Genomic DNA, 22,445 nt, shown 5'->3' with positions numbered 1-22,445 from the left:
CATTGCTTACAACAATCATTCTCTTCTTTTGGGTTCAGTACATATTGTATAGACACAGCTTCACTAGCATTTTCAGCACAATTACTTTTTTTTCCTGAAGAGTGAAATCTCTCCTGAAGTAAGAGATCAACCACTTCTCCTAAGCACTCTGTCATTTCAAAGATTATCAGAGGAAAGTCTTGTGTCCAGTAACCAGCTACCACAGTGGGAGACGAGACTTTGTATCACATGACTAGGCCACTTGTCCCACTTCCTCTGAGAAGGTGTCACCAGCCACTCTCCAGGCCATATGACCTTTCCTTCCTCAGAACCACCTGAAGCACTGCCTGGGCTCCATCTCTCTGCTCCTTTTCCTTCTTTCTTCCACCAAACACTTCCTTAATAAGCATGCCAGATACCGAGCAGGACAGGGTGTGTGTTGGAGCTGAGGGGAGGGAAGGACAGCTAGAGGAATCAGAAGCAGAACTGACCCTGAGGCAGCACACTGTCTATGCGGGAGGCCAGACTCACGAGTGATTCTAGGGGGGCTGCTCTGCCCAGTGGGAGGCACAGAAGGGGAGAATCACCCATAACCCAGCACTACTTCTTTTGACATCTGTTCTCTCAACCTACATGCTCTCTGTAGAGTAGATACCACCTGCTTGTGCCTGCTCAAGCATTCACTTCTGTGGCTGCTAATGGCACCCTGATTTTGCAGGAGACAGCACTGTGAGTCAAAGTGCCATGGCCCGCCCTGTGAAAAGTTGGGTGTGTGACACGAGCTGGACTGACCCAGTTCCCTGTCTCAAATCTGACCCCTGAGTGGAGATGCAAGGATAGAAAACGGTCAGAGCTGATCCTGTCCTATAGCCACATCAATGACACTGGCCATGGTTCCCACCGCCTGAATTTCTGGAACTCCTCTGGGAAGTAGCTTTTGCAACAATCGTATCAACTACCACAAAAGCCTTCCAAAACACATTTTTTAAAATCATAACTGCCTCGCATCTGTTTCTGCCGTCTGCTTATGAGGAACTCTAAGAGATACTCTTCTGGAAGTACGGACTAGGTCTCCAGGTTCTTCTCTATGATCTATCAATGCACCTTAATCAAAATAAGTATTGGATAAATGTTGGTTAGCTGATATTCCGAGGAAATGTACTGCAGGATTAAATGTCTTCTATCGCTTAGACGTGGCTCATTCGAAAGGGTGGGGAAAATTCCAAAGTTTTCCTTTGGTTAATTTATTTTGAGGTTTTGTTGTACCCTATAGCAATCATGAAAACAAAGATCATGTCTTGCTTACAGCTAGAGAGATGAAGTCTGCCTTAGAGGCTCAGCAGAAGCTTGAGTAGATCCACAGAAGGTCTAGCCTTAGAAGCTCAGGGTTGGTAGAACTTTCCGGGCCATTTAGACTAAGGAGCAGCTGCTTTACTGTGAGGTTTCCGAATTGGTAGAGCCCAAAATACTAGTCAAGGCTCTTTGCAACCTCAAGGACTGTAGTCTGCCAGGATCCTCTGTCCATGGAATTCTCCAGGCCAGAATTCTAGAGTGGGTAGCCGTTCCCTTCTCCAGGGGATCTTTCCAACTCAGGAATTGAACCAGGGTCTCCTGTATGGCAGGTGATTCTATACCAGCTGAGCTACCAGGGAAGCCCCACAGCCAACACAGTAACCCAGAAACACCTTTAGTCACTTAAAATTAAATTACAAGTTGACTCAATTTATGACAGGTTTCAAAGTACAGCATAAATTAATGTTGGCAAAATGAATTATAGTTTACATGCTCTGGTGGAACTTACAAATTAAAAAGAGGTAATGGAAAATTCCTTTGTAAATTGAAAAATCCTGATGCAAAAAGCAAACAAACCAAAAACAAAAAGAACAAAAAAGAAGAGATTTTTCAAGGATACATGTTACTATTCTGGAATTATATTTTTCTTAAGGAAGCATAGAAGAGAGCAATGATGTTATTTATATATTACTAGTGTATTATTAGTATCAATATCTGTACCTACACCTGCATCTATATATACAGACATGTTACTGGCTGCACAGTTAGCAACAGTCCCAACTGGAGAAGCCCAAAGGACATCAAAAAGGAAAACTCCACAAGTATTAGAATCTGAGTGATACACACATTCATGAAACAGTGTCTACAATGATTTGTGTTCAAAAACAAAAAAAAACATGTTAATAAACAACATGAACAGTTTGGTTAATTTTTTTAAAAAAATCTATGTGGAAAGATATGTTTAGAAAGGTAATCTTAATTATTGGGGATCTAGAAGCCTCAGAAATCAGTAAGACTGGAATGTTTTTCCACAGATAATTCACAATCAAACATATGAAACAAAGAAAAAGATGTAAAAAGTCCAACTAAATTCTGGCTTTCTCATAATGACTATCTTAGTGCTTTTAGAAATAGCAGATTCTTGTAAAACAGTGTTAATGTCCCTGTTTCCCTAATCAGGCACATTGCTTGCTCTCTCCCTGGGCCCTGCATTGCTGGCAGGGGTGAGGGGCTACTGTTACCACCTTTCACCTATATTTCTGTATTGTTAGAATTAAAAAATAATTAGCATGTATTAATGTTTAGAATTTTAAAGTGATGTAAAAGTAGGAAAAGGAGTCATCTAGGTACTGGAAATGTTCTGTATCCCTCCTGGTGACTGCATGGATATATAATAAATAGAAGCTCATTGAGTTAAACACTTGAGCTTTGTGCACTTAAGGTAAATTATATAAAAAACATTAAAGTGCTTAGTTGCTCAGTCATGCCCGACTCTTTGAAACCCCATGAACTAAAGCCCGCACCAGGCTTCTCTGTCCATGGGGATTCTCTAGGCAAGAATACTGGAGTGGAGTGGAGTTGCAATGTCTTCCTCCAGCGGATTTTCCCAACTCAGGGATCGAACCCAGGTCTCCCACATTGCAGGTGGAATCTTAACTGTCTGAGCCACCAGGGAACCCCCAAAACATTAATGAATCCTATCACATGTTTAAAAATAATGGCTCTTAAGATTGATATTAGAGTTGAAGAGTTACCTGCACCAAGACAAAGAATCTTTTCTTCCATCTCTTCCAGACATTCTTACCGATGGCCCATAAATACCTAAAGAAAAGAAAAAGACCAGAGGTGCATTAAGCTTGAGCAAGTGCACTGTTTAATTTGCTTTACCATGAAGCTGGCTGCTCATGGACAAGGAAATTCACAGGGCTCAGAAACAGAAAGCAGATCCTGGGGTGTGGCTGAGGATAAGGAACAGAAGGCAGGATTTACTTCCACTTATAGAAAGCACTGTAGCCCATCATCAGACCTGACTTAAATTTGTTGTTGGATTCCAGAAAGCACCTTGGAAAATGTTACACTCCACCTTAATTTGTTTATGTGCTAAAAGTCTTGTAGGTAGGGAAACTCTTGCTGCTGAACAAGAGAGAAAAGAATAGTGCTAAATATTACAACTCCAACTCTTTCACCTCTTCTCAAGTCTCACTCAGGAAAAACTTCCCTTGTTTGCTTGTGCTGTGATTCTGGCAAATGAAGGTACGATACAGAAAGGAAGTTTCAAGCTGACGTAGCAAGTCCTCCCTACACCTCTCCCTCCTCTCCCAAATGCTCGTCTGTTGATGGAAATCATTCTTCATACAGGAAAAAAAAAATTAAGGAAGGTTAAGAATTACAAAGGCACACTTCCAAGATTCTATTATCAGTGTAACTGACTGTTACTGATTCCTGAGTTACCCGCTTCCTCTGTCTGGTGGACTGATACATGTTGAACTGGCGCTGATTAAGGGAGTGAGGCTGGTGCTTTTCAGGCTCCACTGGACCAGAAGAGAGACCTGGTCACACTCAAATGCATCCCAATCCCCGAGTTCCCAAACTGGCTTTACCTGCTATCAAAAGCCAACTGGCCTACTTCCAACTCCCCACTTCACCTGCAATCAGGCAGACTTCACCTGCAATCAGGCAGAGTTTCTGCTTTGGAAGGTAATGAAGAATGCACCTAATGAAAACGTACACTGTTTGACAAATTTCAAGGGCTTCTGGGAGTGGCTGGTGGCCAAAGCACTCAGACTTTCAAGCCACAGACCAGAGTCATCCGGGTCCTCATGCTTATTCCTCAGTTGCAAGTGCAGCTGATTTTTACCTCCTGCAAAGTTCCTCACTCTGCTCAAACCTCCCGCCTTTCAGTCCCAGCCCACATTTGAGGGCCACAGTCAACCACAGACCAGAATGATTTGCATCCTCTTTCTGGCCTCAGGACGGATCCTACCATCTGCACATTCTAGCGTGGATTTCCCTGGGGAAACACTTTCACTGAGTCTCCCCTGTAGACATGCAGACTTCAGCCACTCACACTGCACTTCCATGATTTATTTCAAATCAGTCCATCTATCATATAATTTACTTGCCTTTTTTTTTCTTTAACTTATTTAACATGAATAAGTTTATTTTGAAAGGAATTGTCATATCATGTTTATATTGATATTCTAATCTTATACTGCATAATACACATTAAAATACATAACTCTTTAACTATATGCTTATCTGTATATCATAACCACTGCTGTGTCGCATCAGTGGTGAGAATACACTCGGTGAAACCTTAGCCTACAGACACAAAACAGAGCATCTGCCTCTGGCTCGTCTATGCTCTCTGAATTCAGCTTCTGTATCTTATGGCATCTCTCCTCTCTGACCACAGCATCGTTTCCCATCCCATTACCTTTGTACATGTTATGGTACCTGGAATACCTTCTCCCTGATCCCTGTGTCAGAATTCATATTCTTCCTAAGTTTCTACTCTTACCTTGATGCCATCACCTCCTGGGCCCTGCAGATAATTCTGCTGGTAGTTACAATGATCACACTGCTATAATTTCTTTAGTTTCCTATGTATTGTTTCTACTGGATTGTGAGTTCCTTGAAGGAAGGAAACTTATTTCTTTTTTTCTAAATTTTCCATTCTAAATTCCTGGCACAATTTTTGATGTATGGTAGGTGGTCAATATACATTTGTTCTGAATGCCAGGCTCTTGAGAAACCAGAGCCATTTTTATAAAGTTTTCTGATGAGAGTTTCAAACATGGCATAGAGACATGCATTTCTTTGCAAAGTTTTTAGAATTTTTTTTCCTCTCAAAATATATCCCATCTATTTTTTTTTAAATGTGGATCATTTTTAAAGCCTTTACTGAACTGTTGCAATATTGTTTCTATTTTATGTTTTGGTGTTTTGGTGCAAGGCACGTGGGATCTTAGCTTCTCCACTAGGGATTGAACTTGTGCCTCTTGGCAATGGACAGCCAGGGATGTTCTCTATCCTATGTATTTCTATATCCACTGCCACTCCCCATTCAAGTTTTTATCATCTCTACCTGGGCCACAGGAATAGGCTCCTACCTGGTCTCCCTACTTTCACTGGAACTCCATTTGTTATATAACAGAAACACAGTGACTTTTTAATGGGTCAACTAGATCAGAGTAGGAAACAGCAACCCACTCCAGTATTCTTGCCTGGAGAATCCCAGGGACAGAGGAGCCTGGTGGGCTGCTGTCTACGGGGTCGCACAGAGTCGGACATGACTGAAGCGACGTGGCATGCATGCATGCATTGGAGTAGGAAACGGCAACCCACTCCAGCATTCTTGCCTGGAGAATCCCAGGGACAGAGGGGCCTGGTGGGCTGCTGTCTACGGGGTCGCAGAGTCAGACACGACTGAAGCGACTTAGCAGCAGCAGCAGATCAGGAATACACTCAATCTAAATAAGAATGGGAAACTATGAGAGAGTTTCAAGCAGGGGGGAGTGACACATTTATGTTTCTAATTAAGATGATCCCAGTGGCTGCTGAGTGGTTAATGCACTATAGATTGAAAGGGCCAGAGGGAAGGTAGGGAAATCATTGAGGAGATGGTTACAGGGGTGCAGACCAGAGGATGGTGGCTGAGGCTGTGGAAAAGGCAGGTTGGCTGGTAAGTTTATCAGCTCTGAGGCCAACACGGTCAGCTCTGGTTACGTAGATCACCTAGCTCCTTTGGACGGTGCTCTTAACCTTCTTGAAATATATTAATGTATCCACAGAAGAAATGAACTTTAAAGGAAGCCTCAGCCAAGTCTAAGGACAGAGTGGCTTATTGGTCTGTACTGATTAAGAGTATACTCTTCCAGTTCTAGTTCTGCTGCTTAATCCAAGATGTTGGACAAGATGCTTAACCACTTGGTACTCTGGAAAAGCATGGCCAGAAACAGTTCTCTCGTGCAGGGTTGTTGTGGGGATTAAACGAGATGATGCTTGTGAAGTATAAGCACAAAGTATGGCAAGAAGTAGATGCACAATGAATGTTAAGTCTAATTATAGAACATACAAAAGCATATTATTATTAATAGTTATTAACAGCAACATATGTGGTAAGATTGTATTTGAACTGTGGTATTGGAGAAGACTCTTGAGAGTCCCTTGGACTGCAAGGAGATCCAACCAGTCCATCCTAAAGGAGATCAGTCCTGGGTGTTCATTGGAAGGACTGATGCTGAAGCTGAAACTCCAGTACTTTGGCCACCTCATGCGAAGAGTTGACTCATTGGAAAAGACCCTGATGCTGGGAGGGATTGGGGACAGGAGGAGAAGGGGATGACAGAGGATGAGATGGCTGGATGGCATCACCGACTCGATGGGCATGAGTTTGAGTAAACTCCGGGAGTTGGTGATGGACAGGGAGGCCTGGCATGCTGTGATTCATGGGGTCGCAAAGAGTCAGACACGACTGAGCGACTGAACAGAAATGAACTGATGTGGTAACAACTCTCCTTGCACATATGTACACAAGGAAATAGGTGAAATGAAAGATCAAATAAAGACAATGGGCAAAGATTTTTGCATTTTAGTAATGACTGGTAAAGCTGTAACAGTTTCATACTTTTCTAGCAGATACTACCCATTTTTTCTTTCTTCTTGACCTAAATATGCATAAAGAGATTTAAAAAAAACAAACACAGCTACTACATCTAAAGAGTTATAGTTCTGTTAAGTATTTTTTTTTTTGGTGTGGACCATTTTTAAAGTCTTTATTGAATCTGTTACAATACTGCTTCTGTTTTATGTTTTGGCTTTTTTGGCCACAAGGCATGTGGGATCTTAGTTCCTGACCAGGAATCAAACCACACCCCCTGCATCAAAGGCGAAGCCTTAACCACTGGACTGCCAGGGAAGTCCCATAAAGTGTAGTTTTAACTGAAGAGAATGCAAGTAGGAAAACGAGTTCACTTAAGTCACAGAATATAATTCATATGGAATCATTCATTTTTCTCTTTCATAATAGAAATACCAGCTACTGCTGAGTAAAGTCTTACTATTCTTCTGTGTGGTGCCCAGTACTTTACAGGAATTGATTACACCCACTTGGAGGAGTTAAGAGCTTGAATCTGGAGCCATATTGCCTAGGTTCCTGAGTGACCTTCGGCAAGTTACTATACATCTCTGCCTCAGTTTTCTCCTCTGTACAATGGAGATAATAATAATAGTACCTACTTCAAGCACTGTTGTAAGGATTCAAGTAGCTAATAAAGTAGAAAGTGCTTAGAAGAAGATCTGGCACAAAGTAAGAACTTACCACTCAGTATGTCACTCTGTTATTACTCCTATGTTACAGCTAAGGGAAATGAAGTTCAGAAAGCTCAAGTAACTTCTTGAGGGCTTCAAGCTGGTGAATGACATCACCAGAATTTACACCTGGAACAGTGGTTCTAGACTGCCCTTTCAGCATGCTATTCTTCCTCTTGCAAATCACAATCTTTGGCTTTTTTTATTGAACTAAGAACATGAATGGCTATTCCAATCACAGAAGACTTGTGGTTAAAAGCTACTGAATAGGAAAGCTGAGTGGGATCAGAGAAAAATTAATCCTCCTTTAGAAAGTATCATTTGGTTTGCCTGAAAGAAGAGTTTTCCATCTGAGGTTTCCCTCAGAATGTACTGCTAATCTGGCACATAACAGAAGATGTCAAAACTGAGAAAAACTGAGGGCTACAATGTACTGTTTCTGTCTAGTCAGCTCCAGCTCTGTATTTTCTTAGGTTGGAATATGCTCCTTAAGCAGAATGGAATGCACCTGGAGCAGATGGAATTCTTTCACTGTAGATACACAGGTGGTTCCCCCTCACTGCTCCCCACCTCACACTCCAGGCTCCTCATTCTACAGACAGACCTGTGTGGGCAGTGGCCTTCAGCTGTCTCTTCAAGCCACCCAGATATGTAGAAATCTGGATTTGGGAATAGACATATCAATATTATAGTGCTGTGAGCCTACGTTAAGCTGAAGGGTTACATCTTAAACTCAAGGTGGAAGTCCTGAGGTGGGAATTAGCCTGCCATTAGCTATCTTTTGGCTTAGCTACCCCATGCCTCAGTTTACTCAGCTATCAAATGGGGATGGCACAGCATCTACCTCATTTGGTTGTTGTGAGGAGTGATGAAAATGACTTACATAGTAACTGGCACATAGTAAGTGCTCAGTAATGTTAAGCATTATGGATGTTTGTTGTTATTATTAGTAGTAGTAAAAAATAGTAGTCCTAGTAGAAAGAATTATTGAGCTGGCCAGAAAGTTTGTTTGGGTTTTTCATATGATGTCACAGATAATCCCAAACAAACTTTTTGGTCAACCCAATACATGCAATTACCAACTCTGTAAAGGATTCATCATTGGATTCTCTATTTCGATTTGTGTTCAGCTTTTGGCACACATCTGCTGGGAAATAAAGCAAGGTTCACATATTTGGGTTTGAGGCTCCAGGCAAAACTCTGCATCATGATTCTAACACATCCTTGCTTGTAGCATTTTCTTAAAATCCATGTCTGTGAGACACTGACATCCCTGCCATTCACTGATGGCATTTTAGCTATATGAGAGTCCAGAGTGGACTACAAAGGACTACAAAGGGAGGAGAAATATCCACTTGGGTTCGGTTCAACTTTGGGTCCAGGAAATCTTGAACAAATGCATGGAGGAGCCAGTCCCTGGCACCAGCATCCCTCTGCTCTGGGACCATCTAGCAGAGGAGCACCCAGGGTGAGGCTTGCCTAGTTGTCATTTGTGTAAAAAAAAAACCTCGGGACAGTCTTCCAAGTGGAGTCTGTGAACGTGCTCAGCTCTGTTTATTAAGCAGTCTGTGTTCAGCACTAGGTGAGCATACGGAGGGTGTTCAATGGCTATTCGTGGGGAAATGTTCATTGTGTGTCCTTGGATGTCTCCTCGGGTGCCCAGGGATGAGCCTCCTGTGCAGGCAGAAGAGTACACGGCCCCCTTACGACATCTGCCAGAATCACTTTCCCCTTACGAAGGGGTAGCGGTGGCTGAGAGAGACATGGAAACCAGGGAGGCGGAGGTTTCATTTTGGGGGGGCTGTGAAACCACAAGTCATGGAGGAGCCTAGAAATGAAGAACCGGTGCCACCTGGGTCGAAGTGGAGAGTGAGCCTCGGTCCTCAGCATGCAGGAGGCTGCACTAGCTCTCCTCTGTGTCCCTCCACTCCTGTGTCACCACGGTGCCTGGACCATCACAATATAATGAGGCAGAGATCGCTTTTGTTGTTGTTGCTAGAAATTTTTCATGACTTTTTCCTAAGAAGATCAATCACAAGAGGACAAAAGCCATTATTTCTACTAGGATGCTTCCCTCCATTCATTGAGGAACGAAAGAGATTACCAAGTGCTAAGGCTCCAGGTGCTTCCATCTTTCTGCAGCATCTCAGCAGGCAGAGGCATGCACTGAGAAAAGGTACAAAGTATAGACGAAAGCAAATGACGTGGACGATGACAACAGCCACCACGACCAGCTCTCCTGTAGCTGTGGCCGTGGCTCTTCCCATGCTTCAGATCCTGTCCTACATGCTTTACATTTATCAACTCATTTAATCCTCACAACAATCCTCTAGGACAAATACCATTACCTCCATCTTAGGCTGAGCAAAATGAGGTTCAGAGAGGAATACGTTCTAGTCTTGACCTAACTGGCATTTATATAAAGCAATACGATGAAGAAGATAGAATGGAATCATAAAGTATTTAACTAATTCAAAAGAAGGTAGAAAAAGAGGGAAAAAGAGAATAAATATCAGTTGGGATACACAGAAAACAAACATCAAGATGACAAATAACAATTTAATTTAAACAATGTTATCAATAGCCACATTAAACAGAAATAGGCTGAATATCCCAATTAAAAGGATATTTAATGCCCAATGGCAGAGATCTTCAGGTTAGATTTTAAAAGGCAGACCTAACTCTATGATTCCTGCAAAAAATACACTTTAAATCTAAAGATACAAATAAGCAAGAAAATAAAAGGATGCAAAACGATTTATGATGCCAACATTAGTTTTTAAAAAATCTGGAGTGTTTATATTTATTACTGTCATGCCAAATAAATTTCAGGGCCAAAATATTACCAGGGATAAGGATCAATTTATAGTGATGAAAGGGTCAATTCATCAAGACATGGTCATTTTAAATGTTGATGCATCTAATAACAGAGCTTCAAAATGTATGATGCAAAGATGGACAGCTTCAAAATATATGATGTGAAAATGGACAGAACTCTCAAGCAGAAAGAAATAAAGCCACAATTATAGTCAGACTTCAATGATATATAGAAAATCAATAAGAATTTAGGTGATTTAAATAACATTATCAGCTAACTTGATTTAATTGATCTAATTATAGAAAATAAGTCTATGGGAAATAAAGTGGAATCCCAAATATATTCAATTAGGTCATTCTAGGTAGTACTGAGAGACTATGTCAAAATGAGTGGTGCCTTGAAGACTTATGGGGCAGGAAGAGGAATGTGATTGTTTTGAAGAGCAGGAAATCTAGAGCAACGGCACAGCTAAAAAGATGGAAGAGGAAAGGGGATTTTTAAGAAGCATGGCTGACAATTTTGTCAGTCATTTTGAAAGATGTTTTCATTGGATATATAGATCTGAGTACATTAAAGGTGTTGCTCCTCTGTCTTCCCACTTGTAATGTTTCTTTCTCTAAGCATTTTGAAAAATATATTCATTTATTTTGGCTGCACTAGGTCTAAGTTGCAGCATGTGGGATCTAGTTCCCTGACCAGGAATCAAACCTGGGCCCCTTGCATAGGGAGCATGGGGTCTTAGCCACTGGACCACCAGGGAAGGCCCTCACTTCTAATGTTTCTAACAAGCACTGCTTTGTTCTTTCTTACATTTATTTATTTGTTAATTGAAGGATAATTGGTTTACAGAATTTTGCTGTTTTCTGTCAAACCTCAACCTGAATCAGCCACAGGTATACATGTATCCCCTCCCTTTTGAACCTCCCTCCCGTCTCCCTCCCCACCCCACCGCTCTAGGTTGATACAGAGCCCTGTTTGAGTTTCCTGAGCCAGACAGCAAATTCCCGTTGGCTATCTATTTTACATATGGTAATATAAGCTTCCACATTACTCTCTCCACACATCTCACCCTCTCCTCCCCTCTACTGTTTTGTTCTTGTTCTTCTGTGTGCAACATTTTGTTTTATGTTGCACACATCCTCCGGCTGCTTTTATGATTTGCTCTTTATCACTAGTTATTAACATTATACTTACACTGTTTTTCTAGCTTTTTTCCCCATGTTTCTTAAACATGTGTTTGTTGAACTTTTTGGATTGAAGTTTTATAGTTTTTATTAAATAAAAAAAAAAAATCAGCCAAAAAAAAAGAAGGATTGCTGTAAATTACTTCTGCTTGAGTGGACTGTGGTTCACCAAATGAATTCCTAGTGGAGCCATGGGAAGCTTTGTATTTTATTCATGTTTCAGGTCCTCCATCAAGTTGATTTCTTTCATTTCAAATGGAAAGAAAAAACACAATCCTAGAACTGACTCTGATGCTTACTCTGCCCTGGGCAAGTGTGCTCACCACTATAAACCTCAGTTTTCCTATTTGTAAAGTGGACATTCATTCATCCATATTCATTTATATAGCAACAAATTTACTGAACTTTTAGTACAGTCAGGCCCTGTACTAGCTTCTTTGAACAAAGAAGATAAATGCCTCTGCTGAGTCCAGTGGGGAAGACAGACAACAAAATAATAAATGAAATAATAGCTGGTATGTGAGATGATTGTAAGTGCTCTGGTGAAAACAAAGAAGGGTGAGAGAGAGAAAAAGGCAGAGAGAAGACAGGTGGACCAGGAAAGGCATCTGATAAGGTGCAGAGAGGTGCAGAAATCAAGGGGAGTCCTGTGGATATCTGGGTGGGGGAGAAGGCACTTCCCCAAGACAGAGGAAACAGGGGGGACGAGGGCCTTGAGGTGGGGGTACACGTGAAGTCTTTGGTGAAGAGCAAGGGGGCCTGTGAGGCTGGAGCCATGATCAAGGTCAGACAGGCAATGAAGTCTTTATCAGATAGGGCCTTGGGGCCATGGAAACAACGCTGACCTTCATTCTAAATGAGCTTGGGGAATCACTGGAGATTTTCCAGCATTCAGGTGGTAGGATCTGACTTGTGTTTTTTAAAAATATTATGCTGGCTTCAGAGTGGGAGATAGCTGATAGGAAGCAAGGGCAGCAGCCAGGGAACTGCTTACGAGGCAAGTGCAACAAGTGAGGGGGTGCAGTGGTGGTGATGGGCGGCTAAACTCTAGATTTACCTTGAAGGTGGAATGAAGAGGACTTGATGATGGGTGAGATGAAGTGTGGGAGACAGAAACATGTCAGAGATGACTCCAAGGATCTTGGTCTGAGCAGCTGAGGGAAGGGAAAGACTATTTATTAAGATGGAGGGATAATGATACCTAATCCTTGGGAGGCTGTTTCAGGGATAAAATGAGATGATGCAAATGCATGCAATTCCAGAACCTGAAAGCATCATATGGATACAAAAGATGAACAATTAGAAAGTCACTGAAGAGCTGCTCATTCTCAAACATCCCCAATACTCATATCTTAAAGCCAAAGACCAGTGCTGATTTTCTCGCTGACAACTTCCCATTCAATAAAGAAAGCTATTCAAATGGCCCAGTGGCTCATGCCAGGAACCACAGTCCACACAAAAAAAGAGTCAATCATAGTAATTCTAATGTTTCTTTTAGAATTTTAACAAACATTGAACTAGGTACAATTTATTGGGGTGGCCAAAAAGTTCATTCAGTTTTAAGTAAAAATTAAAAACATATTTTTCATTTTCACCAAGAACTTCATCAAACAATGTATTCACTAATCAAAGTTTTTCACCAACCCAATATAATCTCAGCTGTAATTCTTAAAAATTCCTTTCTCTCATTCTCTAAGCTGTGACACTATTCTGATATTTCTATCCTCCTTCCCCATATAATAGGGCTTCATAAAGCTATTTTAAGTTCAAATGCAAAAATATATATATATATATATAGTTGAGAACATTTTTTTCCTTGCATCATCCCTTGAGTAGCTAAGGTCGTTCTGATTTTAGGGCACAGTGGGTCAGACCATGTTTTAAGGCAACCACCATTCACTTTTCAGAGCAGCTCTATGCCCTCCTGGTATATTTCCTGGCAGGGGTAGTTTTTAAATGGCAGCTTAGTAAACTGAAATAGCTGTGGAGCCCATCAGAAGTGAGTTACAGATTTATCCTGTCATCCATAAGATCAAGATGGCCTGAAATATGTTAATAATTCTACAACTGAATCAAGAGAAAAATTACTTAACTCAGATTGTTTAGAGAAATGAAGAGAGTGTAAGAAATGGGAATTTGTCTGATGAGGAAAGGGATATGAATGTCAAGTGTTTGCAGTGGAGATTAAAGAACAGAGTGTTTATAAAATTCCTAGTTCAGAGCTTCAAAGGGGCCTAGAAAGTGGGGTGAGCTACTGATCTTTTTAAGGAAGCTTTTTTTTTTTTGAAGCATATTTAAGGACAGATACATTCATTCATATTCTCTTTTTTGTCTGCTTTATCCTCTTCAGTTCGCCCTTATCCCCTCCATACTGCTCACTCATGTTCTTGTTCCGTTAGCAAATATTTACCAAGTATTTATGAGACAATGTCTGCTTCAGACCCAAAATCTGTTTCTGGGTGCCAGAGGAGCCCAACAGAATTCTCAAATCCTTTGTCTTAAAAGAAGGATGTTTATATTGAACAAGACAAGATTTTAGGGAGAAATTCCATTTAACATTTTGGGAATAAGTGCCAGCAATATGATAAGGAGGAAAAGCTGACCTCAGAAACATGTCACAATCATTTTTATGAGTTGTTAGTGTAACTGAAGCGAAGCTGGATGCCCTCCATGATGGACGGTTGGAAAAGAACCGAACATACAGCAGGGCCCTGGCTGGCTCCCTCTCCTACAGCCTTTGCACGGCCACAGGCAGAAGAGCTTTGCCAAAATCCCACCTCACACTCTAGAACAGGCTGATCCCACCTCACACTCTAGAACAGTCTGGCTAGCAGATAATGCCGTGGAAACTCCTCAAATCTCAGCCAGAGCCCAGGTTCAGGACCTGGTCCTTAGTGTGTGGGAGCCCCTTGCTTCCTCTGGAGCTCCTCATACTGACCCCTCCAACGCCCTGGCTGGTATCTTTCCCTCAAGTCCTGAGCCTTCTCTGTTCCCTAGAATCTGGAAGCACCAAGACCAGAGTGCTGCTCTTTACTCGGATCACAGGCTGCCGTGGTCTGCCCAGTTGCTGGGATGTGAACCGCCTATCCTGACCACATACCTCTGGACTTCTCATCCCACTGGATCTCTCATGGGCTTCTGTTTAAATCTGTCTTAACCAGTGGCTAGTCCATGGTATTTGGATTACGAATTCCCCAAATCTCTAGCACAAAACCAAGCTTCAATTTTCATGTCAATTTTACCACTCAAAGCAGAATGATAGCTGGTTGGCTGTGGTACATGCAGAATCCTTGGAAAACAACCCACTCCCTTTCACTGGTTAAGCATTCCCCTTATCAGAGTTAAACGGTCCAACTCCTTTCTAAGTGATCACATTTTCTGAGCTTGTGGGATCCAAGCAATTTAGCTTTGGGTGATGGCGCTCAATATAAGCCCACGTGTCAATAAACATTTCCTGTACAAACCACTGGTTTGATCTATAAAATAAAACTATGTTTTATCTATTTTTTTTATCCTACTTGAAATTACTTTATTGGTCATTCCTCTCAAATCTTAAGAAACTTAAGACAAATTTTCCACTTTGTGGTTAATTTAAATGCTACGCTAAACACTAAAACTGATTCAATGTGAATTGATTGTTTGAAGGTTGCCTAAGGCAACTGCTCACACCTCCTGGATGTGGTTGTTAATGAAGGTGTAAGTGCATGTGAGAGTCAGAAAGATCTAGATGCCTTTAAGAAGGTATGTGAAGCCAGTAAAATCTCATAAACCAGAGCCTGGGGCTGGGAAGGTTTTGAACTGTACTGGAAAATTTTTAGAAAGGAGAAAGAAACAACTATCCTGACAGCTTAGCAAAAATGCAAATACAGTAATCACAAGGAATAAGGAAGTCTATAGTAAATATCATAGTCATGTATTTTAATAATCTCTCATATATTTCTTTATATTTTCTTCCATGTCATTCTCCAAAGAACAACTTTTTTTTTTTTTTTTAAATAAAGAAATGGATGAAGAAATTACCCCTCAGAGAAGGAGCACTTACCCAGAATGCTTCATATTCTGAGGTTTATCCATTCGGACAGCAAGTTTGATTTTGAGGTCTTGATCGGGGCAGTTTTTGGAGACTGTCATTTTGTGCCACTCTGACTGTTTGGGGCTGTTGGGGGTGGGATGGAGAATAACCTGCAGGGAAAAAAGACAACCATCTTAGCCAGAAAATAGGAACACGATATGGATATGTTTTCACAGATGAGAAACTTTGCTGCTGAGAATTGAGGGTCTTATCCATGCCCCACAGCCAGCAGGAAGGCAGTTAAGGCCTAAACCTCAGCCTCAAATCCAAGGATCCACCCACCAACTACGGCTGACTGGTGCCATGCAGCCCGGCCTGAGGACAGAAGTGGCATTCTTGGTTTTCTTCTCTCTCTCCCTGGCTAATTCTGAAAGGGCAGGGATCACAATTTCTGTGATCATGCTTCTGAGTAAAGCAACACAGAACTAAGAATGAACTCCACATATTACTCTCCTCAAAGATGGCTGCAAAGAAGGAAGAAACATCCTTCTATAGTAGAGAGAACGCCTATTCCTTTTCCCGTTCTTCAGGATTTCTTCCGCTATCTCGAGAGGAGAAATCCCATTAGGGTTGCAGGGGAAGAAGGAAGGGACATGATTTGATGGGACAGGCTTAGAGTCCCACATTTCAACCTGGATGTGACATCACAGAGCACCCAGCTCTGTCCTGGCCCAGAGGGAAGCACACACAGCTTGAAGAAGGATAGGCTCTGAGGAAAGGCCTGTCACCAGGGTGCTTCAGAGATGACAAAGGGACTTGGGTCTTCCGTCCCAGCTCTCAGTGTCACAGATGCCGTAAGTGAAGCCAGAAGGGGACCCACTTCTCCTGTAAATCCACTTTTTCATGATGTGACAAAAGAGTTCTCACTCAGGAGCCACCTGGGATCTAGGGAATATGCATTCAAGAGGAGTGAAGTATTTGGAAAACCCCCTAAACAAAGGGAATGTGAACCAAATATAGGCATGACAAAAGCTGGGCCTCTGCTTCTGGGATGGTAGAGAGCCCTGGTTTGGTGCATGCTGTTTGGTCTGTTTTCAAAGCCTCTGTTTTCTCCAGGTGCAGCAAAGGCAGCCCCCTGCAGCCTGCAGGAGGACGAGGGAGGAGGAGGTCACTGGACACTCCGGCCCTCCAGGGGCTGTCCGCCTCAGTGCCGTCATGCAGGCCCAGGGAGGAGCACACAGCTTCCTGTGGGATGAGGAGCAAGGGCCTGGAGCGGAACAGGCGATCATGGCAGGAAAAGAAAATCAGCCCACTTCGACATGTCTTGCCTGCTGATTTTTGACCCCTTCTGATTCTAGGCCTGACCCTTTTATTAATCCACTCAGTTCTGTCTTTCTGATGAAACAGAATTTGCACATTCTTGATAACTCCAACATTTGAGTTCTTTTAAGGTCTAAAGACCTGATTAAAATACAAGAGGCCTGATTTTTCAAAACTGAGGCTGCCAACATTTTTGGAACCTTACAGACTTCAGTAAAATTTTTTTTAAGCAAGTAGCCAAAAACCTGTAAATAGATTACTAGTAATATAAAAATTAATATAAATGTATATAAAACATATATCCATGTATATTTTATATGCTGTATCTTTACTTTATATTAATACTGCATTACATATATTTTAAAACATACACAAACAGAAGTTTTTAAAAGATGGGCTAAAGATTGAAAAAAAAACTTTTATTTTTATTTTTTACTTTATTAATGTTTTTGACAGTGCCATCCTTGCAGGATCTCAGTTCCCTGACCAGGTGTTGAACCTGTGATCCTCCAATGGAAGCACAGGCCACCAGGGAAGTACCCTCAAACTCTAGTTTTAAACATCTTGCTAATGCTGGTGGCTCTCTACTATTATTAGCTGTATGTTAAGGAACCATGTACAGGTAATGCAAGGCTCACTGTTAGTGATACCAGATGTGAATCCGTGGTTCAAGAGGACTTAATGGATAATTTCATACTGTTTTGATGGACATCTCATCCTGAGCACACTGGCGTTGTTTTTATCTCATGACATGGATGGCAGAACTCTTCATTAGCAGGACTGATGTCACCTCCACTGTTTTCACATTTTTTGCCAGACTTGTAATACCAGTACCGTCTTTAAATCATAGCTCTTCTGTAGTAATCTTTCTGGTCATTTGCTCATTTTGTGAGGGCTGATTTAGTTGAAATTTCTATCACAAAATGTCATCAGTTCACTTACCTGGCACTAGTGAACTGTGACATGCCTTGGGCCACCGGAAGGAAACCAGTCAGGCACGGTGCCACTGGGTTGTAGAGATCTCTCCTTATCTTTCAAGATAACGCCTGTCCCTCTAGGTCACCTCCATCATGTTCCACATCCTGAGAGCCCAGACTGTGGAGGCAGAGAGCGGGCCCTGCTGATCTTGGTGAAGCTGACCTTATCAGCTGGGCTCGTTTGGCCCGAGAGGTGATGAGTGGGGAGAGGGGGTGATGTGTTGGGAAACAAGGACGGGGCGGAGCTGATAAGGGAAACACCACCAGGGCCAGAACAGCAGCAGGTAAGGCCCAGGGCCTCCTTCTGCTTCTGCTCATTTGGCAAAATCGAAACGGGCACTGGGTACCCAGAGCTCATTAACAGGCCATCCACCATATGGATCCTGGGCACATTTCCCATTGGCAATATGCTGTCCATTCGCTGACACAAATGGCCACAGATCATCACTGTCCGCTCCACAAAGGCTTCTTCCCCCATTTGATCACTCCCTGGGGAGACCTCGTCTCTAGGGTGGATAGAGAGATGAGGTCACTGCAGTCTTCCTCCATCTTCATCCCACCCTGCCATGTGCCCGACAGGCTGCCAAATCCTTTGTAAGTGTCAGTCCCACTGAATTATTAGGGTCCTTCTGGGGGCACATGAGTACACATGAGTCCTGGGTAGTCCAGACACCTCATCTAGACATTCCAGGCTGCTAATCAAGCACTTTGTCATCTCAGCCGCGGTCCATGTGTGCTGTGTGTGCTTTGATGTGGTAATGCTGATGTGGGAACACACGCCATCCCAGGCAGTAAGCTGCATGCCAGCCGGCCCCAGCTTCCCTTCATTACCTGGGCACCCAGACAGATCTTTCTGGTGGATGGCTTTACCCTGAGTCTTTACCTGGCTTTATTTACCTGACTGATCCCCTCCAACACTTAGCCTGAAGTCTCTCCTGATCTCTGCATTCTCCTGGGTCAGTGTTTCTGCTCCTCAGACTAGAATATATCCCCTTGCTATGTGTTCCCTAGGCATCTTTCTCTAGCAGAGCACTCACCACACTACCCTGTAATTTCTGGTTTTTCGTCTCCATCCCTTACATTTTGTGAGGTTACAGATTTTTTCCTGTCATTCCTGTTTGCTCTGTGCATGGCACACATGACCAGACATGGCAGGCCTGCAATCCTATTTGATGAATGTGTTTGACAGCACTGCAGTGTTGGCAAGAGTGTGGGGAAACAGACATTCCCTCACGCCTTTTGAGAATTATAAATTGGGGTACACTCTTTGGGGCCTCCCAGTTGGCATTAGTGGTAAATAATCTGCCTGCCAATGCAGGAGATCAAGGGACACGGGTTGGATACCTGGGTTGGAAAAATTCCCTGGAGTAGGAAATCACAATCCACTCCAGTGTTCCTGCTTGGAAAATTTCATGGACAGGGAAGTCTGGTGGGCTATAGTTAGTGGGGCAACAAAGAGTCGGGCACAACTGAGCGACTGAGCACATATACTCTTTAGGGGACAATTTGGTAGTTATCTGTCAAATTTCAATTTTCATGCAGCAAGGTAGTTTTTTGAAATTTATCCTATTTATGTATACAAACATGCAAAGAAATAAACAAGGTAATTCACAGAGGCACTGTTTACACAGCCAGGGAGTGGAGACAGTCTAAACAAATACATGTACATAGTGTACGTGGCTATGAAAACAAGAGGGAAGTCAGTATGTGGTGATACAGACTAATCTCCAAATATCCTGGCATTTAGAGTGAAGTGCGGAGCAATATGTATCCAACTATGCTCTTTTTCTCTCTCTTTTTTAAGAGAGATATTCAAATATGTTTGTACATACTATGTTTGTACCTCCTAAGAATATCCGGGGAAGAATACACAACACATCAAAAACAAGGTTTTTCTCTGGTAAAAGATACTAAAGTTAGGTGGGTGGGCTCATTCATTTTCATTACATATCTATTTTGATTATTATTTTTTTAGTATATGAATAAGTTACTTTTTAGTTAGCAAGATGAGTAAAAATGAAACATAAAAACACAAATAGAACCAACTAAATACTATTACATGGAGGAACTTAGCATCAGAATCTTTGAACGTGGCTGTGTCCTGCTAAACTTGGAAAGAATCAATGCATAGAAACACTTATTCAAGGGGTCGAAGGAATCTCCCCCAAACTCCCCTCCCAGGGGGAGAATGGCTACATGTGTATATACGTATGGCTGAGTCACTCTGCCGTGCACCTGAACCGATCACAACGCTATTAACCGGCTATGTCTGCGTGCTCAGTCACTAAGTCGTGACTGACTCTCTGCGACCCCATGGGCTGTATGTGTAGCCCACCAGGCTCCTCTGTCCATGGGATTTCCCAGGCAAGAACACTAGAGTGGGTTGCTATTTCCTTCTGCAGAGGATCTTCCTGGCTCAAGGATTGAGCCTGTATCTCCTGCATTGGTAGGTGGATTCTTTACCACTGAGTCACCTGGGAAGCCCCATTAATTGGCTGTTTGTTGTTGTCGTGGTTGTTGCTGCCGAGTTGCTAAGTTGTGTTTGACTCTGCGACCTTATGGACTGCACAGCTTCACTCTGCAGCACACCAGGTTCCTCTGTCCTCCAGCGTCTCCCAGAGTTTGCTCAAATTCAGGTCCACTGGGTGGGTGATGCTATCTAACCATCTCATCCTCTGCTGCTCCTTGTTAAAAAGACCACTTCTGTCACCCAGCTGCTGCCTGTGGAGGTGCTGCCAGCAGAGGGCGCCCGCCCCACCAGCACTAGGGCCAGGCAGGCCAGCTCCACTGCAAGGTGGAGTTTCCCAGGCAGGAAGGAGGGGTAAACTGCTCTCTGGCAGAATCTGCAATGAGACTGGAGGAGAGTATAATTTGTTAAGAGATTAATGGCTGTGAGGGGCTGTGGCAAACTCACGGTCTTCACCCCAACAGCAGAGGAGTTTTATTTTTGCATGTGAACAAAATGGTGTAGTAAAAATAGCCCTAGAGATGAGGTGACATAATTCCTGGCAAGTCACTTACCTCCTCTGGGCCCAAGATCAGAGGAGGGTAGGAACTGTACCTTCTCCCTAGGGTTCAGATGAAGAGTCAGTGAGGGGCTGTGGCCTGGCCAGTGGTAAACATGGAACAGCGTATGGGTCCTGAATGAGGGGTGGCTGTGTGTGTGTGCACGTGCATGCCCTGGAGGATCCTGCCTTCCACAGCAATCAGTTTTCTCATCTTTAAAGTAAAAGGCTTTGACTAGACCAGTGGGTTTTAACTTCTCTGAGCGGAAACAGTTTAAGGAAGCTGGCGAACACTTGGATTAGCAAGCATTACTACATCCCCCGCCCCAAAGTTTGTAAACAATTTCAAGGGGCTCCTGAGGCCCATGGAATGGACTCAGGTTGATGCCTCCTGAACTTGAGTCTGCTAACACTAATATCCTAGGTCTCTGAGACACTCATGACTCCTGATTCGAGGCTTCACGGAAAAAGAAAGGTTTGAAGAAAAAGAAAAGACAGGCTCCTTCCCCCATTCTGTGTGTCTCTTCCCCTAGGGATGGAAATGAGTATTTGTCATTTCACAAAGAAAACAGGTAAACTTCTTCTTACTTTAATCCCCCTTCTTTTTCGTGTGTGTGGGGAGAGGTCTTTTTGCTACTAGTCTTATTTACTTTTTGCCTTATTTCAATCTGTGGTCTAGGTCCTAGTAATATGATTCCATAGAGTTCTATAGATGAAAACCAGTTAAAGGAAATGAAAAAACAAAGGTATGAAAAAGAAAGTCTGGTTAACGTGCTCTTACTGTGTTCTTAGGCGCGTGTACCTTAGGCGCGCCTTGAGGTATTCTGTCCCTGCACGACAGAGATGATGTGTCAGAGGCTCAGAGAGGTTAAGTGTCTCGGTTTGTGTCACAGAGCTTTCAGAAGGGATTATGCACTCAACCAGGGCAAACGAAATGTGCTGGGCTCTGGGTACAGGTATAAGGTGAACAAAATAATGGCCAGTTTCACGCTCATGGTCTCTCTCTTGCAATGGGAAAGAGGGATGGGGGCAGGGGCAAAAAGGGGGTAGGGGATTGAGAGGTACAAACTACTATACATAAAATAAAGAAGACACAAGGCTATATTGTACAACATAAGGAATATATCCAGTATTTTATAGTAAGTGTAAACTTGAGTATAATCTATTAAATACTGAATCACAATGCTGAACACCTGAAACAAAATACTGTAAACTGACTACACTCCAATTTTTTTAAAAAGGACAAAATTGCTTTCTATCTCCTTGGAACTTTTACAGTCCAGTGGGGGAGACAGAAGCCAAAATTTCTGTAAATTCTCTCAGTGATAAATTCTGGAGGATGTGACAGGGAAGGAACTGAGGGGGTAAAGGCAGGAGGATGGGCAGTCCCCAGAGGGCTCTCCGAGGAGGAGGCGGCATTGATTAGAGAAGCAAGCAGCCTCTGGCAGGGCTGGGTGGTGGGAAGAGGGTCCCATGCAGACAGAAAGCCTCCTGAGATGAGGGAGAATCTGGCGTACTTGAGGGACTAAAATCTGGCCAGTGATG

General features: G+C 42.7%; 1 protein-coding gene across 11 annotated transcripts in view; it reads right to left on the bottom strand.

The window, feature by feature from the left end:
* Positions 1-22,445, bottom strand: part of CADPS (calcium dependent secretion activator) — a 473,148-nt gene that overhangs the window by 162,731 nt on the left and 287,972 nt on the right. For all 11 annotated transcript variants that reach the window (XM_043886632.1, XM_043886637.1, XM_043886641.1 and 8 more), the window contains exons 8-9: positions 15,629-15,768; positions 3,027-3,093 (exon numbers count right to left, since the gene is read on the bottom strand). In XM_043886632.1, the coding sequence (XP_043742567.1) occupies positions 3,027-3,093; positions 15,629-15,768 (207 nt within the window). The remainder of the gene's footprint in view (positions 1-3,026; positions 3,094-15,628; positions 15,769-22,445) is intronic.

The sequence above is a fragment of the Cervus elaphus genome, chromosome 24, assembly GCF_910594005.1.
Source record: "Cervus elaphus chromosome 24, mCerEla1.1, whole genome shotgun sequence".
NCBI classification, from domain to species: Eukaryota; Metazoa; Chordata; class Mammalia; order Artiodactyla; family Cervidae; genus Cervus; species Cervus elaphus.
The sequence above is the reverse complement of the archived record's forward strand: the minus strand, read 5'-3'. Positions and strand labels throughout refer to the sequence as shown.